The sequence below is a fragment of the Rhincodon typus genome, chromosome 21 (assembly GCF_021869965.1).
Source record: "Rhincodon typus isolate 14 chromosome 21, sRhiTyp1.1, whole genome shotgun sequence".
Classification (NCBI taxonomy): Eukaryota; Metazoa; Chordata; class Chondrichthyes; order Orectolobiformes; family Rhincodontidae; genus Rhincodon; species Rhincodon typus.
The window spans coordinates 39,502,100-39,520,714 of record NC_063352.1 but is presented as its reverse complement, the minus strand read 5'-3'; the positions used below and the strand labels follow the sequence as shown (position 1 = coordinate 39,520,714).

At 42.8% G+C, this 18,615-nt stretch overlaps 1 protein-coding gene across 2 annotated transcripts; it reads left to right on the top strand.

Annotated features, from left to right (window-relative positions):
• Window positions 1-6: 6 nt before the first annotated feature.
• LOC125485702 (cytochrome P450 3A19) lies at window positions 7-12,714 on the top strand. Of its 2 annotated transcripts, none has more exons than XM_048609823.1 (6): window positions 7-31; window positions 1,011-1,086; window positions 2,439-2,599; window positions 6,835-7,061; window positions 9,560-9,722; window positions 9,899-12,714. In XM_048609823.1, exons 2-6 carry the CDS (start codon window positions 1,035-1,037, stop codon window positions 9,992-9,994), a joined length of 699 nt encoding a protein of 232 aa, XP_048465780.1. In that variant the 5' UTR covers window positions 7-31; window positions 1,011-1,034; the 3' UTR covers window positions 9,995-12,714. The 2 variants fall into 2 exon arrangements, with proteins under 2 accessions (XP_048465780.1, XP_048465779.1); XM_048609822.1 differs by having other exon boundaries at window positions 1,011-1,104.
• The last annotated feature ends 5,901 nt before the right edge of the window (window positions 12,715-18,615 follow it).

Here is an 18,615-nt window from a genome sequence, read left to right as displayed (position 1 = left end):
GAAGGCAAAGAGACAAAAAGGAGTGCACACTGTGAGTGTTAAACTAACCACTGAAATGTTTCAGGTTCTTGCGCATGTTTCACCACTGTCAATACTGACCCTCTCTGCCTTAATTTTATACCTAAAAGGAATGTGGCAGTAATCAGTGGGGATGGATACCTGAGGAATAGTGTGTTCTTTGGCAATTGCTGATGTTCAGCAGGTAGTTGGTGTTCAGTCTGATAGCAGACAGCCCTGCAGTCCCACACCTGGGATTGCTGTCCAGGTTCTCCACCGTCCCAATGTAAAATGTAAATCAGGGTGACAATGCAGCTTTTGATCTTTCACTTGGGCTTCTGCCTAGGTTCGTGTTGGAGAGCAATCGTCTGGAAATTTCACCCCACGGTGTACAGGCTGGGTATTTTCTTCAGTATTAGGAAGACAGCAGTAAAAAGAAATTCCTGTGTTACTTGTGAATAGACCTGAGTGAAGAGGAATGTGGGGAACAGGACAAGAGCTGTCTATATCAGTAACCTCGGGATGAGTGAAAGCAGTCTGTCTATTTCACTATTGATTAGAAATCTTATTGTTCTATCATATTTAAGTGATAGCCTCAAATATTCCATCTCCTTTCCCAATTTGTTTTTTGGTTGACAGCTGTACTATTTATATATGCTGTGTGGGGCAGACTAGGAGAAAACAGGAAGGTAGAGGATCAAATGCCGAATGATGCTTTGCCTTTAGGAGACAGACGTTGTGCATGCCAGGGAGAATAAGCACGAAGCAGGTAGTTATTACCCTTGGTACACTGCAGGGGCAGATGAGCAGGGAACAAGGCTGTTGAGGACAAGTGGATCTCTATCATCTGCAGGTAGATTTTATGTAGAGGCAATGGTCTCCATCTCCTGCCCCTTGTTCCTCTTCCTTGTCAAGGGGATGAAGCTGAGCTCAGGGAAGGTAGAGCTGTGCTGTGCTGAATTGTTTTTTTGATTTGAAACTGAGTCCTCACATGGTGGTTGTTTAATTCTCAGGATCGGGTGGATTTTCTGCAGCTGATGATTGATTCTCAAGTAGCCAGTGTCAGCGCCGAGAAGCAGAACGGTGATGGCAAGTCAACAGAAAAAAGTACCATTCATTGAAAGCTTCTCATTGCTTTCATTCTTGTTTCTTTGTGTTCCTGAAATGAAAGTTTCCTTTTCAGTTTCTTTTTTGTTTGCTACTGTCTGGTCTTCTAGTTTTCCCATTCCCACCTGGCTGACCCATTCCATGCCCCTAATGATTCTATAAACTTCTATAAAGCCACCCCTCAGCTTCCTATGCTCCAGAGAAAATAGCCCCAGCCTATTCAGCCTCTCCCTATAGCTCAAACCTTCCAACCCTTGCAACATCCTTGCAAATCTTTTCTGCACCATCTCAAGTTGCACTACATCTTTCCTAAAGCTGGGAGGCACCTGCAACATGACCTCCCAACTCCTACACTCAATGCACTGACCAATAAAAGCAAGCATACCAAATGCCTTCTTTACCATCCTGTCTACCTGCAACTCCACTTTCAAGGAACTATAAATTTGCACTCTAAGGTCTCTTAGTGTGGCAACACTCCCCAGGATGTTACCATTAGGTGTATATATCCTGCCCTAATTGACCTTTCCAAAATACAGCATCTCACATTTATCTAAATTAAACTCCATCTGCCACTCCTCGATCCAACTAATCAAGGTCCCGTTGTTCTCTGAGGTAATTTTCTTCGCTGTCCACTACAGCGATTTTGGTGTCATCTGCAAACTTACTAACCATACCTCCTGTCTTCATATCCAGATTATTTATATAAATGATGAAAACAATGGATCCAGCACTGATCCTTGTGGCACACGCAGGTCATAGGTCTCCAGTCTGAAAAGCAACCCTCCACCACCACCATCTGTCTCCTACCTTCTTGCCAGTTCTATTTCCAATATTTTGACAAGATCTAACTTCTCCTGGGATTTTAGTTTGTTTTTGCTTACCCAAATGGGAATTGTCTGGTCCCTAGGTGTTTATTCTGCACAATCATGGGCCTGAAAGTGGGATCTGAATCCTATGTGGTGCAGGGAAATTGAGACACATATGATTTGTTCTCAAACGCTTTGTGACTGGGCACTGAAATTCCAGTCAGTACTATCCACACTTTAACCTTGTCAATGCTGACTGTACTTATTGAGCAGAAAAGTAGATTTGTACTGTTATTTTACTTCCAGTGGTCTCTTACTAAATTCTATCTAGTAATCTGCATCACCTACTCGGGGAGTACAGTATGTTAATGATTTTAAGCTATGCCTTAAATCAGTGCATCATTTAATTATTTGTCATCATATTTTTAAGCAATTTTAGGAATTTCTGGCATTGGAGAGCCAAAATTTTTATCCTTTGGTACTGTAAGGCAAAATTTGTGATAACACATATTCTAACTCTCTCTGCAGCTCTAACTGACTCAGAGATTCTAGCACAGGCCTTGACTTTTATCCTTGCTGGATATGAGACCACCAGCAACACACTATCATATACTGCACACAATCTGGCAACGCATCCGGATGTACAGAAGAAACTGCAGCAAGAGATAGATGAAGCTTTCCCAAACAAAGTGAGAACTTGCATTTCTATTGTGGTGATAATGACCTTGGGATCCCCTTTGCAGCAACTTCTGAATTGTAGTAACTGCTTTTTAAAAACCTTGCACGCATTAATCTGATGATAACTACTTACATTTTGTAGTAAGAACTCCCACGCTATTCAAAATCCTGCTTTGATATGTTTTATATCCATTTGAAAGGATTTTCGTTCAGTGTCTCTCATTTGGAATGCTCTGTACTGCATTCTTTTCTTCAGATGGTGAGTGCTGTTGGCAAGGCCAGTATTTGTTTTGATCTCTTAATTGCCCTTGAACTGAATGGCTGACTAGGCCATTTAATTGGGTAGTTTCAATGAACCACAGTTGTTGTGGGTCAGGAGTCATTTAGGCCAGACTGGTTAAGGTTGGTAGATATTATTCTCAAACAATCTTCCTATGTTATTGTTTTCCAGGATGGAATTAAAACCTCAACCTTCTGACTGAGGGGTGCTCTCCAGCTGAGACATAGCTGTTGTTGAGAGAGCTGTGATTGGTGGATCACTTTCTGAGTGCACCTTGGCAATGAGAAAACCTCAAATTCTGGGAGCCATTACTGGGGATAACAGTCCATGTTCTGCTTTTAATTTTGCATCATTTACTTCAAAGAGACATTCAGAGTTGTAGAGTCGTAGAGCTGTACAGCATGGAAACAGATCTTTCGGTCCAACTCGTCCATGCCAACCAGATATCTTAAATTAATCTGTCTCATTTGCCAGCCTTTGGCCCATGTCCCTCTAAACTCTTCCTATTCAAATACACATCCAGATGCCTTTTAAATGTTGTAATTGTCCCAGCCTCCACCACGTCCTCTGGCAGCCCATTCCATATACACTCCACCCACTGTGCCCCTTAGGTCCCTTTTAAATCTTTCCCCTCTCACCTTAAACCGATGCCATCTAGTTTTGGACTCCCCTACCTTGGGAAAAAGACCTTGTCTATTTACCCTATCCATGTCAATCTTGATTTTATAAACTTTATAAGGTCACCCCTTAGCCTTCTATGCTCCAATGAAAATAGCCCCAGTCTATTCAGCCACTCCCTATAGCTCAAATCCTAGCAGCATCCTTGTAAATCTTTTCTGAACCTTTTCAAGTTTCACAACATCCTTCCTATAGCAAGGAGACCAGAATTGAATGCAGTATTCCAAAAGTGGCCTAAGCAATGTCCTGTACAGCCACAACAGGACCTCCCAACTCCTCCTCAATACATTGATCAATAAAGGCAAGCATACCAAATGTCTTCCTTATTGTCCTGTCTACCTGGAGTTCCACTTTCAAGGAACTATGAATCTGCACTCCAAGGTCTCTTTGTTCAGTAACACACCCCATGACGTTACCATTAAATGGATAAGTCCTGCCCTGATTTGCCTTTCTAAAATGCATATATACCTAAATTAAACTCCATCTGTCACTCCTTGGTCCATCGGCCCATCTGATCAAGATCCCGTTGTATTCTGAGGTAATCTTCTTCGCTGTCCACTGCACTTGCATCTGCAAATATATTAACCATACCTCCTCTGTTCACATAATAAATCATTTATATAAATGAAGAAAAGCAGTGGACCCAGCACCAATCCTTGTGGCACACCACTGGTCACAGGTCTCCATCTGAAAAGCGACCCTCCACCACCACTCTCTGTCTCCTACTTTCGAGCCAGCTCTGTCTCCAAACGGCTAGTACTCCCTGTGATCTAACCTTGCTAACCAGTCTACCATTAGGAACCTTGTATGCCTTTATTGAAGTCCATATAGATCACATCCACCGCTTTGCCTTGATCAATCCTCCTTGTTACTTCTTCAGTAAACTCAATCAAGTTAGTGAGGCATAATTTCCCACACAAAAAGCCATGTTGACTATCATAATGGGTCCATGCCTTTCAAAATACATGTAAATCCTGTCCCTCAGGATCCCCTCCAACAACTTGCCCACCACTGATGTCAAGCTCACTGGTCTATAGCTCCCTGGCTTTTCCTTACCATCTTTCTTAAATAGTGGCACCACGTTAGCCACCCTCCAGTCTTCTGGCACCTCACCTGTGCCTATCAATGGTATAAATATCTCAGCAAAAGGCCCAGCAATTACTTCCTAGCTTCCCACAGAGTTCTAGGGTACACCTGATCAGGTCCCAGTGATGTATCGACCTTTATGCGTTTTAAGACTTCCAGCACCTTCTCCTCTGTATTTTTTGGACATTTTTCAAGATGTTGCTATTTATTTCCCCATGTTTTATATCTTCTGCATCCTTCTCCACAGTGAACACTGATGCACAATACTCGTTTAGTATCTCTCCATCTCCTGCGGTTCCACACAGAGGCGATCTTTAAGGGGCCCTATTCTCTCCCTAGTTACTTTTTTGTCCTTAATCTATTCGTAGAATCCCTTTGGATTCCCCTTAACCCTGTTTGACAAAGCTCTGTCATGTCCCCTTTTTTCCCTCCTGCTTTCCCTCTTAAGAATACTTCTACTGCCTCTATACTCTTCTAGGGATACACTCAATCCCTGACATATGCTTCCTTCTTTTTCTTGACCGAAGTCACAATTTCTCTAGTCATCCAACATTCCCTATACCTACTGGTCTTGCCCTTCACCCTAACAGGAACATACTGTCTCTGGACTCTCATGATCTCCTTTTGAAGGCATCCCATTTTCTAGCTGTCCCTTTACCTGCGAACATCCACCCCCAATCAACTTTTGAATGTTCTTGCCTAATACCATCAAAATTGGTCTTCCTCCAATTTGGAACTTTAACTTTTAGATCTGTCTATCCTTTTCCGTCACTATTTTAAAACTAATAGAATTATGGTCACTGGCCCCAAAGTACTCCCTGTTGCGAAGTTGAATATAATATTTGTGGATTGGGAGGCAGGACATTAGAACTTGGTATTTGTAAAATATTGATGTTTGTAAAATGCTCGGGGTGGAAAGCAGTATGTGGTCCCTTTAAAAGATTATGTGCTTTTTCTATGCTTAAAGATTCAAAATGGATGTCTGTGAGGATCAGTAGCTTGCAGGTGCATAGAGCACTCGAACTGAAACATTTGTATCAAAAGGCTGTATTGTTAGCAGGCAAGCCAGCATTTTTACCAAGACAACAGGCTTTTGGAGTTAGCCAATTAATTTAAACCAGACCCTTAGATATTAAAAACCAATTAAATTTAAATCTGATGGTTTTGAAAATATAGGGTCATCAAGGGTATAAAAGATGAGGGTACTTGGAAAATCAGGTGAGAGTCGACACTCATCTGCCAAGAGAACAGCTCTCAGTTCTAAAATAAAGAATCACTGGCCCTCACAGAATTCTCTAAGCATTGGAGTAAGCGCCCATCTAAATTAAAGGTGCCTTCGACACAAATAGTTAATCTTCCTGACAAAAGAATGAATAGGAGAAGGCGTTCTTGACAGCAGAATTCGTTGGAGAAGATATAGAACATTCCAGAAGATGTAGCCTGGCTGTAATTTCAAGAGACTATACTCTAATTTTTTAGTTAAATTTTATGTAAGTGGGACTTATATTTATTGGGACAACAGACCATTAGAATATTGTTTTATTCAGGAATAGTTCGTAGTTAGAGGGGAATTGTTTGGTTTGTTAATTGTTCGGTTAATTTGTTCACTGTTGGAATTAGATAAATAAATTGTTACTTGTTGATAATAGAGTGAGTGTCAGGATTTTATTTCATTTAACCACGGCTTTATAAGAGATTAGGGGTGATAGGAAGGCTATACCACTTTTTACACTTTTAACAGATTATAGAGTGAGATGAGTCTCTCAGGGTGTTTGAGTTTTTGTTATCAGAAGGGGGTCAACCTCTGTTATATAACATTCCCCACTGACATCCCAGTCACTTGCCCTTCCTTATTTCCCAAGAGAAGATCATGTTTTGCTAACTCTCTTGTAGGTACATCCACAAACTGAATCAGAAAATTTTTTGTATACATGGAACAAGCCCTCAACACTATGGCAGTTGTAGTCTATGTACACACACACACGCACACACACACGCGGTTTGACATTCTTGGGAATGCAATATCTGAATTCTCAATTAGATTTCTTTGTGATTATCTGATGTATGACCTTCATTTTGGTCTTGCCACTATTCATACATTATCTGTACTATTATAAAAAGCAGAAAATTATAAAAAGCAGACAAAATAGTGTAACTTTCTGAATTTCAAGAATGGCATGTTCTGTTTTTACTCCTTTGAAGGCTCCTCCCACATACGATGGAGTGATGCAGTTGGAATATATGGAAATGGTGATATCGGAAACCCTACGACTGTTCCCCCCTGCCCCCCGCATTGACAGAGTGTGCAAGAAAGATGTACAGCTTAATGGGGTAACCATTCCAAAGGGGACTATCGTCATGGTTCCTGCCTACGTGCTGCACCGTGATGCAGAATACTGGCCAGAGCCTGAAGAGTTTAGACCTGAAAGGTATTACTGCACTCTACTTGGTTAGGCTATTCTCACTGATTCTGCTGCATCTGTTTTTCTATTATCTAAGAGTAATTCATCTGAATCCTCGTAAGTGTTATAAACACTTTATTAACATGCTAATTTACAGAATACTGATTACCGCTCCCTCTCATCCAGTTCTAATCCTCTCTTGGTCAGTGGGGAGGGAGGGGCAGGTAGGTGGGAGGGAAGACGGACAGGTCAAGGAGGTGGGGACGAGATTGGCTGGTCTTGGGATGAGGTTGGGGGTGGGGAGATTTTGAAGCTTGTAAAGTCCACATTGAGACCATTGGGCAGCAGGGTTCCCAGGCGGTATATAAGGTGCTGTTCCTCCAGCCTTTGGGTGGCATCGTTTTGGCACTGGAGGAGGCCCACGATGGACATGTTGTCCAAGGAGTGGGAGGAGGAATTGAAGTGGTTCGCGATAGGGAGGTGTTGTCGTTTGTCACGAACCGAGCACAGGTGCTCCACAAAGCGGTCTCCAAGCCTCCGCTTGGTTTCCCTGATGTAGAGGAGGCCACATCGGGAACAGCAGATACAATATATCACATTAGCGGATGTTCAGATGAACATCTGTTTAATGTGAAAGGTTTTCTTGGGGCCTGGGATGGAGGTAAGGGGGGACGTGTAGGGGCAGGTGTAGCACCTCCTGCGGTTGCAGGGAAAAGTGCCGGAGGTGGTGGGGCTAGTGGGGAGTGTGGAGCGGATGAGGGAGTTGTGGAGAGAGCGGTCCCTCCAGAAGGCAGATAAGGGTGGGGAGGGAAATATATCCTTGGTAGTGGGGTCAGATTGCAGGTAGCAGAGGTGGCGGAAAATGATGCGTTGAATCCGGAGGTTGATGGGGTAATACGTGAGGACAAGGGGAATTCTGTCTTTGTTGTTATTGCGGGGAGGGGGTGTGAGGGCTGAGGTGCGGGAAACGCGAGAGATGCGGTCAAAGGCGTTTTTGACCACCGTGGAGGGGAAATTGCGGCCCTTGAAAAACAAAGATATCTGGGATGTCCAGGAATGGAATGCCTCTCTTGCTGCAAAGGGAAAGGAATTGGGAATAGGGGATGGCATTCTTGCAGCAAGGTGGGTGAGAGGAGGTGTATTCTATGTAACTGTGGGAGTTGGTGGGCTTGAAATAGACATCAGTTTCGAGGTGGTTACCAGAGATGGAGACAGAGAGGTCCAGGAAGGAGACAGAGGTGGCAGAGATGGTCCAGGTGAACTTAAGGTTGGGGTGGAAGGTGTTGGTGAAGTGGATGAACTGTTCGAGCTCCTCGTGGGAGCACGAGGCGGTGCCGATACAGTCATCAATGTAAAGGAGGAAGAGGTGGGGGATAGGGCCAATGTAGCTGCGGAAGAGGGATTGTTCCACGTATCCTACAAGGAGGCAGGCATAACTTGGGCCTATGCGGGTACCCATGGCCACTCCTTTTGTCTGTAGGAAGTAGGAGGAGTTGAAGGAGACCTTGACCTGTCCGTTCTCCCTCCCACCTACCCGCCCCTCCCTCCTCACTGACCAACCCCTATCCCAACTCCCTACCTACACTCACCTGTACTGGCTTCTCCCCGCCTCCTTGACCTGTCTTTTTCTCTCCACCTATCTGCTCCTCCATCCACCTTCTATCATCGCCTCCCCCTCTCTCTATTTATTTCAGAGCCCCCTTCCCCTCTCCCATTTGTGAAGAAGGGTCCAGACCTGAAACGTCAGCTTTCCTGTTTCTCTGATGCTGCCTGGCCCGCTGTGTTCATCCAGCTCCATTAGTCACTGGCTGCCATCTCTGACTTCTGCCAGTAAGCAAATCCTTATCCATGCCAGTACCTTGCCCTTAAATACACAGACTCTTATTTAACAGCCTTCCAGTGTGGCACCTTGTCAGAGGCCTTCTGGAAATCCAAATAGATCATGTCAACTGGTGCTCCTTTGTCTAACCTGCTTGTTACCACCTCAAAGAATTCTAACAGATTTGTCAGGTATGACCTCCCCTTGACGAAGCCTTGCTGACTCTGCCCTATTTTGCCATATACTTCCAAGTACTGCACAATCTCATCTTTAATGGACTCAGATTTTACCAATGACCACCGTCAGGCTAACTGGCTATAGTTTCTGTCTTCGGCCTCCTTGCCTCCTTCCTTTTAAACAGTGGTGTCATATTAGCCATTTTCGTGTCCTCTGGAACCCTCCTGACTCCAGTGATTCCTGAAAGATCACTACCAATGGCTGTACAATTTCCTTAGCTGTCTTGTTCAGAACTTTGGGGCATAGTCCAACCTTCAGACCTTTCAGCTTCCCCAGGACCTTCTCCTTCTGTGATGGCCACTACCCTCTGCCTCTGCCCTGACTCCATTGAAATTCCTGTAAGTTACCAGTACCTTCCACTGTCAAGACTCTGTTTTCCAGTCACCTGAGGATGCATCGATATCACTTCCATCTAAGCCAATTTGACAGTGGTCTCTTTCCCATATTTTGTTTTTGTCAATATAACTAGGTTCAGTAAAGAGAACAGGGAGTCTTGGGTTCCAAATACCTTCCTGCCATTTGGAATGGGCCCTCGGAACTGCATTGGGATGCGATTTGCTCAACTTACGATGAAGTTGGCACTTGCTTCATTCTTGCAACATTTGAGCATTGTGCCATGCAAGGAGACACCGGTGAGAACTTCAGCTTATAAAAAATTATCTGAAAGTGTGAATGTGTTCTTAAGTTGGATTTAAAAATTAAGTAGATAATGGGACAGTCAGGAAATTACAGCCTCATTGTTGGATACATAAAACTTTGCAGTCAAACCTTACCATTGCCCTCCTCACTATTGCTCGTTCTATTCCAGATCCCTCTAGAAATGGATGTGAAAGGACCCATGCATCCCAAAAAACCTGTAATCCTGAAATTTGTGCCACGGGTGAATGCTGATTCGAAGGAATAAAGCACTGGTCAACTTGGAACTGTTAAAATATTTAGGAGTGTGAATGCCTTGGACTAAAGAGAAATAGGTCATGTCACTGCAAATGAAATAAAAATAGATGGATAAACAAAAAGTCTCTATCATGACAGGAAACCAGAATTAAGTGGTGAGAACCTATGATCTTTCTCCAGTTGGAAAGGCTGAATGTTGAATGCTTTTAGAAAGATACAATAATTGATTATTCAATGAAAAAACATTGAAAAGGTAATATAGTCTAATTAGTAGAATGTTAAATGTATTTTTAAACCTTTTTGATATTTTAATGAATCATTTTGTGACTATAAACTATTTGGTAAATGGATGAATGTTGTTTCTAATGTACTAAGCGTTTTCTAGTGAAAACATTGGTCACAAATTTCTTATACTAATTGCACATTTTCACTCCTTTTTAGCAATTTTGTGTTTATAATTTTAAGAAATGCAATATGAAATTTTTGACTAGTTGTGTCTGAATTCTACATTATGGCAAATGAAATGGACCTGATAAATCCAGGGCTTGTAAAGCACAATTTAACCTGCACCCCGACCCACTGAGAGATGGCATGCAAATTTTATCCTGCCATTGCATCAATCTGCAGTGAAGGAATGGAATATGTTGCTGTCTGCCCCAGCAGCATTCATGGCCAGTATGATAGATGACTAGCCTGTAGCTCTTAATGCTCCTATAATGCCTGTAGTCAGGGATATGGCCAGTTCGTGGACTGTACCGTGATGCCTCTCTAGGCTCTTTACTCACTGTCAGTGCTCACTCACTTTGAACAAAAACAAAAGTTGCTGGAAAAACTCAGCAGGTCTGGCAGCATCTGTGAAGAAAAAATCAGAGTTAACGTTTCGGGTCTGGTGACCCTTCCTCAGAACCGGACCCGGATCCAAAATGTTAACTCTGATTTTTTTCTTCACAGATGCTGCCAGACCTGCTGAGTTTTTCCAGCAACTTCTGTTTTTGTTCCTGATTTACAGCATCCGCAGTTCTTTCGGTTTTGCTCACTTGCTTTGAGTCTATTTTGATGCTCACAGCATCACTGCTTGCCTCTTTTGCACCTTGCTATTACTGTTCATGCATGTGGAGAGGTGTTATGAATAAATAAGCAGCGCAGTGGGCATGCTGGATTAGTGGCATCGGGTTGTGGGGTTTATGAGGGCATGTGGGAAATGCTACAGGCATTGGTGGTGGAGGTGGAGCTTGAGCCGTGGTGGGTGGATTCAGTATCAAGGGTAGAGAGAGCGTGAGGTATTGGGAGAGAAAATGGTTATCGTAAATGATCTGTGCAGCTCCGTGACTGACTTTCTGCAACTCCCTAGACATTCAGCACTGGAATTGCACAATTGTGGCCCATTCCCTCCAGCCCTGATCACCTAAGTGATCAACTAGTCTTGTCCAACCTCTGGACTGATACTGGAAGCTGCCTTTGATTTACTGTGCGGGACCCTTGACTGAATGGCTGACTCCCATGGTTTGACTTCACCCTTGGGTGACTGTCTGTGTGGAGTTTGCACATTCTCCTCGTGTCTGCGTGGGTTTCCTCCGGGTACTCTGGCTTCCTCCCACAGTCCAAAGATGTGCAGGCGAGGTGGTTTGGCCATGTTAAATTGCCCATAGTCTTCAGGGATGTGGAGCTTAGGTGGTTTATAGGGGGATGGGTCGGTGTGGACTTGTTGGGCCGAACGGCCTGTTTCCACACTGTAAGGATTCTATGATCTATGATTGATGGCTACATCCAGTAGACATTGAGACAAAACCATTTTGTTGAAGCAGTATGCCTTGTATGCTGCTGGCACATTCTGCATTGTGACATTGATATAGCATGGTGTGTTCAGCAACATATCCACCCTTGACAATACACTTGGCAAGCTGCCTGTCTTCGTGTCTGCACTAAATGGCAAGGCCATACAGAAGTACTGTGAGTATCCAAGTAGGCACAAAGTGAGTGAGTGTTAAGAGAGCAAGCAAGAAACCCTGAGCTGCACCCAGTCCAGTCAGGGAGTTGATGGCTATCCCTGTGCACAACGTGTCCTGGTAGGAAGGAGCATTGCAATTCAAGATGCCAGTATGCTCCAAAGTGTTAGAAGGTAGATGCGCAATCTTTCACTGAATTATTACAGTCTTAGCAGAGATTGGTAACTTGTCGAAAAGTCATTTGAATTACTCGTCATAAACTAAAAAAAACCACACAACTCAATTCACATTTTAAACATACTTTTATTGTAACAAACATGAAAACAAAACAAAGACTCTTAATTTCACTCAGAACAACACAAGAGATAACACTTGCTTCTGAAAGACCAGTTATGAGGATAGTTAAATTTTAGTTAAATTGGAATGAAGGTTCACGAGCCTCCTAAATTGTAGACCTGAATTTCGGTGTGGCCAACAGTGATATTCTGATTGTCATGATAAATTATTTGAAAGTCTTTTACTCCAATCGTAAGAAACACAAATAATGGCAGGTTTGAATTGTTAATTGTTTGAATTTGAATTTAGGATATTTGAGGGGACTTTGATTGTTTAGTCATTTCAGTAATGTTGAAAAAATAATGTATTTGAAATCTTAAAAGAAATGCTAACAGATTTGGGAACAATGGGAGTTTATTCTAAAATTCTATCTTCAATGATGAAACTTTTTTTTGTTCTTTGAAATTATAATGTTACTAATTAAATAAATAATCTGTTGAAGGTGTCACAGTGGCTAAGGTCTTCGCTGAACCTGAATAAACTGCAAAGAGAATTAGGGAGTTGGGTTGGAAATTGAAAAGCAGGACCTCAAGAGTTGTAATCTCAGGATTACTCGCTATGCCATGTGCTCGTGAGGCCAGAAATAGGAAGATAATACAGTTGACTGTGTGGCTAAAGAGCAGGTGTCGAAGGGATGGCTTCAGATATATGAATCATTGCAATGTCTTCCAGGGCATGTGGGACCTGTACAAGAAGGATAGGCTGCACCTAAACTGGAGGGGCACCAAAATCCTTGCAGGGAGGTTTACTAGTGCCACTCTGGAGGGTTTAAACTAGTGTGGCACGGGGTGGGAACCAGAGCAGTAAGTCAGAAGTGAAGTGTTTGAAGAGAAGAGAGTGGCTAAGTCAAGTAAGTCCAGTACGAAGAACAGGCAGGGCCAAGTTAATGAACCTGGCAGGATTAGTGGTCTAAAGTATATTTATTTTAATGCAATGAGGATAATAGATAAGGCAGATGAGTTAACAGCCTTGATTAGAACATGACACTATGATGGGACAGCCATTACAGAAATGTGGTTGAGAGAAGGGCAGGACTGCAGCTCAATGTTTCAGGGTTTACATGTTCCAGGCAAGATAGAAAGGGATGTAAAAGGACTGTGAGATTTGCATTACTGATTAAGAGGAATGTCACAACTGTACTAAGACAGGACATCTTAGAGAGCTTATCCAATGAGTCCACGTGGGTAGAATTTAGAAATAGGAAACGTGCAATCTATGACGAAGTCATTACATAGGCCTCCCAATAGCTAGTGGGAGATGGAGGAACAGATATATAAGCAGATCAAAGAAAGTTGTAAAACAATGGGCTGTGATAGTGGCTTATTTTAATTTGGCCAATACGGACAGGACTCCTTAATGCTAGGAGCTTGGAAGGCGCAGAATTTGTTAGGTGCATGCAGGAGGATTCTTGAAACAATATGTCGATACTTCAACTAGGGAAGCAGCCCATTTTGGGAACAGTAAGTTTTTAAGATAGTTATAGAAAATGATAAGGCTGGCCAGAGTCATTAGAGATATACAGCACAGAAACAGACCCTTCGGTCCAACTCGACCATGCCGACCAGATATCCTAAATAAATCTAGTCCCATTTGCCAGCATTTGGCTCATATCCCTCTAAACCCTTCCTATTCATATACCCATCCAGATGGCGTTTAAATATTGTAATTGTACCAGACTCCACCACTCCCTCTGGCAGGTCATTTCCATATACACACCACCCCTTGAACGAAAAAGTTGCCCTTAGGTCCCTTTTAAATCTTTTCCCTCTCACCTTAAACCTATGCACTCTAGTTTTGGACTCCCCCACCCTGGGAAAAAAGATCTTGTTGATTTACCCGATCCATGCGCCTCATGATTTTATAAACCTCTATAAGGTCACCTATCAGCCTCTGACACTCCAGGGAAAATAGCCCCAGTCTATTTAGCCTCTCCCTATATCTCAAACACTCCAACCCTGGCAACATCCTTGTAAATCTTTTCTGAATCCTTTCAAGTTTCACAACATCCTTCCTACAGCAGGGAGACCAGAATTGCATGCAGTATTCCAATAGTGGCCTAACCAATGTCCTGTACAGCTGTAACATGATTTCCCGACTCCTATACTCAATGCACTGACCAATAATGGCAAGTGTACCAAATGCCTTCTTCACTATCCCACCCACCTGTGACCCCACTTTCAAGGAACTATGAAGCTGCACTGTCTCAGGTGAAAGTGATAAACTGGGAGGAGGCTACTTACAACAGAATTAAGCAGGAAAAATTAAACTGGCAGCACCTATTGGAAGGTAAACCTATGTCTGACATGTGGGAGTCTTTTATAAAAGCCAGTTGACCAGAATTCAAGACCAGTGTGTTCCTATAAAATGGCTGGCAAGGTTTGGGAATCTTGGGTGACAAGAGTTTAGTTTGTAAGTTTACTTAAGAAACAAAAGGAAGTACATGTAAGGTTTAGGAAGCAGAAATCAAACAAGGACCTTGTGGAGCATAAAGGAAACAAAAATAAATGTAAAAAGAAATTAGGAGGGCTAGAAGGGGCCATGAAATATCCTTGGTAAGTAGAATAAAGGAGAACTCCAATGCATTGTATACCTATATTAGGAGCAAGTGTAACTGGGAAAGGGTAGGTCTAACTCAAGGACAAAGGAGGGAATTTATGTGTGGTTCCAGAGGAAGTGGGTGAGCTACTAAATGAGTACTTTGCATCACTACTCAAGGAGAAAGACATGGATGACATTTACTGTTAAGACAATCAGGCAGTTGGAAACAAACAGTGATGCAATGAATGAGTCACACAATTCATGTGGAAACATGCTCATTTACTCTTGAAATCAGTTGCTCATCTAAAACCAAGCCGAGGGGTAAAGTGAAGCAACATGTTCCAGACAAGCATTTTATTCTGCTCTGTTGGGTATTGCACCTTTGTATTTGGAGAGGCTGCTCCTCAGTTTCTGAACTTCTTTAGTCTCTCACACCCCTGATCGTTGGCCACCTACTGTGGGGTTGGGGTGAGTGCAATAGGTAAGTTGGATGTCTCACACCAGGCTTGGACAAAATGATCATCCACTGCCCAGGTTGATAACAGCCTCTGGAAAATGGGCAGTCTGATGCCCATGTCTCCATAAGACCATAAGGCATAAGGAGTACAAGTAGGCCATTCAGCCTATTGAGTCCACTCCAGCATTGAACGAGATCATGGTTGATCTGAGAAGTCTCAACCCGGCTTTCCTGCCTTTTCCCCATAATCCTTGATCACCTTCCTGATTAAAAACTTATCTCGTTCTGGCATATACTCCATAGTTCAGACTCAATAACCCTTTGTGCTAAAGAATTCCACAAATTGACTACTGTCTTCTGTGCTGCTGGGCTTTGCAGCTTTTATTCATTTAAATAATATTCAGTTCCTCTATTCTACCTGCAGAAGTTGCATGACCTCACATCTCCCCACAGAATATTCCATCTCCAAGGCTTTGCTCACTTGCTTAACCTGAACACATTCCTCTGCAGACATTTTCTGTCAGCCGTTGCTTGCCTTCCAATATTTTTGTCTCATTTACAAACTTGAATAAAGTACATTCATTTTTTTCACTCATTCACAAGATGAGGGCATCACTAACTAGGTTAATGTTTATTGCCTGTCCCTGATTGTCCAGAGGGCAGTCAAAAGTCAACCACATTGGTATGGGTTTAGAGTCACATGTAGGCCAGACTAGGTAATGATGATAGTTTTTAATTATAGATTGCAAATTATTCTGGCCCCAGCACTGCTCCCTGTGACATCCAAATAGTTACAGGGTGCTATCATGAAAATGTCCCCCTTATCCCAACTCTCTGTCATCTCATAGTTAGTCAAACCTCTATCCAAGCTAATTTACTACCTCCAGCACCATGAGCACTTAGTAAGTAGCCTAATATGTGGCATCTTATCAAAAGCCTTTGGAAAATTCACATATATTACATACTGCTTCCCTGTTATCTATCCTGTTTGTTACCTCTTCAGACAATTCCTGTACATTTGTCAGACATGATTTTCCCTTCATGAAGTTATGCTGACTCTGATTGAACATATGCCGTATTTCTAAATGTTCTGCTTTTATATCCCGTTTAACATAGACTCTAATATGTTCCAATAACATAGTTAAGCTGGTTGGCCTGCAGTTACCTGTTTTATTTCTGTCCTATTCTCTTTTTAGATTATGTTGCAAGAGTCTTCTCCAGGGGAAGAAACACAGTATCTACCCTGCAGGATGGTGGGCACACAGGGACTAGAGACTGTAGTCAATGCATGGACACATGTTTGCTGCCTTTTGTATGATTTGGGTTTTATTAATTGGGCATTTTAATGAACTTGGATGAATCAGATGTACAATAAGCTAGATTAAAAGAGGCACCTTGTTGGCACGCGATCTTTCGTCACCTCACTTTGCAAAGTTCAACTGCAGGTACTATCGGGGACGAGGAAATTTTGCAGCATTTTGTCACCGGTTGGTGTTTGTGTTTGAACTCTGTGTGTTTGTGTGTATGAGGTGGGGGAGAGAGGGAGGGAGCTCTCCTCAGCCTCTGACCCCACTCACCCTGCCCTGGGAATCGCTGCTGATTGCGGGGCGTTTTCCCCTCCTGCTGCCCCCAGCCCTGTGGTTCCAGGCTGGAGCTGGATGAAAGCGGCGGATTCCAGTTTGGGATTTGGTTTATTTTTGGGGGTGGAGGGAGGTGATAGAGAGAGATAGTCTGACCAGGGATACTGAGGGATGCGAGTTTTCAATCATTTCAGGAAGGGTCTGACCCAAAGGAGATTGACGCTACACTGCAACCTCTGGAACCAACTTCTCCGTTTAGGACGAAGCTGACTCGATTGGGATTTTATTTTGAGAGAATATTAATGTTCCCATGGATTTTAACCCTGCCAGGAATTGAATTTGTTTTAGAGAAACTGGGAAATGGCCATACTTTTTTTCCAAGTTTCCACTTTAGAACAAAGGTGAATCTTGGTAGGTGAATGTGAAACTCTGCATTTACTCGACCATGTCCTGAAGCAAACCAGGTACTACAGCCACATCACCTTTCTTAGTACCTGCCTACGGAACCAGATCATCCCCAATGGACTACAGTCCCCTCTTTGACCTGTCTGTTTCCTCTCCACCTATCTTCTCCTCTATCCATCTTCTATCCCCCTCCCCGTCTCTCCCTATTTATTTCAGAACCCCCTTCCCCTCCCCCATTTCTGATGAAGGGTCTAGGCCCGAAACGCCAGCCTTCCTGCTCCTATGATGCTGCTTGGCCTGCTGTGTTCATCCAGCACTATACCTTGTTATCTCAGATTCTCCAGCATCTGCAGTTCCTACTATCTCTGATAGAAAATTTGGCGTTTGTTTTGGGAGACCGAGCTGGGGCCTTGATTTGGACAGTGACTTTAGTTCACATTTTGCACAAGGCACCCTCTCAGCAAAGAAGGTGTCGAGCTGGATGAACACAGCGGGCCAAGCAGCATCAGAGGAGCAGGACCCTTCTGAGGAAGGGTCTAGGCCCGAAATGTCAGCTTTCCTGCTCTTTTGATGCTGCTTGGCCTGCTGTGTTCATCCAGCTCTACACATTGTTATCTCAGATTCTCCAGCATCTGCTGTTCCTACTATCTCTCTCAGCAAAGAAAGTTGTTTTTACTGAAGGTTGTGATGGGAACAGTTGTCTGCCCCACATCAAGAGCCTGATTGCTACTGAGGAAGATGCATATCATTTTGGTAGTTAAAATTATTTTCAAACAACATGTTTAGACATGTTAAGATAAATCTTCCTATCTATCCTATTTGTCACGTCTCCAAGTAATTTGTGTAAATTTGTCGGACATGATTTCCCTTTCATGAAGCTATGCTGACTAATCTCGAACATATTATGTATTTCTAAATGCTCTGCTATTACATCTTTTATCTTATACTAATATTTAACAAACAACAGATTTAAGCTGATTGGCCTGGATTTGCACGTTTTTTGTCTCCTTCCCTTTTTAAATGAATGTCATTGGGTCTTTTCCTAAAGAAAGACCGCTCGGTGTCTACCCTGCACGATGGTTGGCACACAGGAACTGGACAGTGTAATCAACACTTGGACACATTTGTTTCCTTTTGTATGATTTGGGTTTTATTAATTGTGCATTTTATTGAAACCTTATTAATTTAATGATTGCGAGGTACAAAATGCTAGATTAAAAAAGGTACCTTTTTCGCACGTGACGTTTTGTAAACTCACTTTGCAAATAGCAGGTAGAGTTATTGAACATTGATAGTTTGGTATGATTTGGGTTTTATTAATGGGGCATTTTAATGAACGTGGATGACTCAGATGTACAATAAACTCGAT

Bases quoted from the DNA above. Each gene is read 5' to 3' on its own strand.
- LOC125485702 (XM_048609822.1), top strand. From the start codon at position 1,035: ATGATTGATTCTCAAGTAGCCAGTGTCAGCGCCGAGAAGCAGAACGGT. The intron at 7,062-9,559 runs GTATTACTGCAC...CAATATAACTAG, and splicing joins GAAGAGTTTAGACCTGAAAG to GTTCAGTAAAGAGAACAGGG. The intron at 9,723-9,898 runs GTGAGAACTTCA...GTTCTATTCCAG, and splicing joins TGCCATGCAAGGAGACACCG to ATCCCTCTAGAAATGGATGT.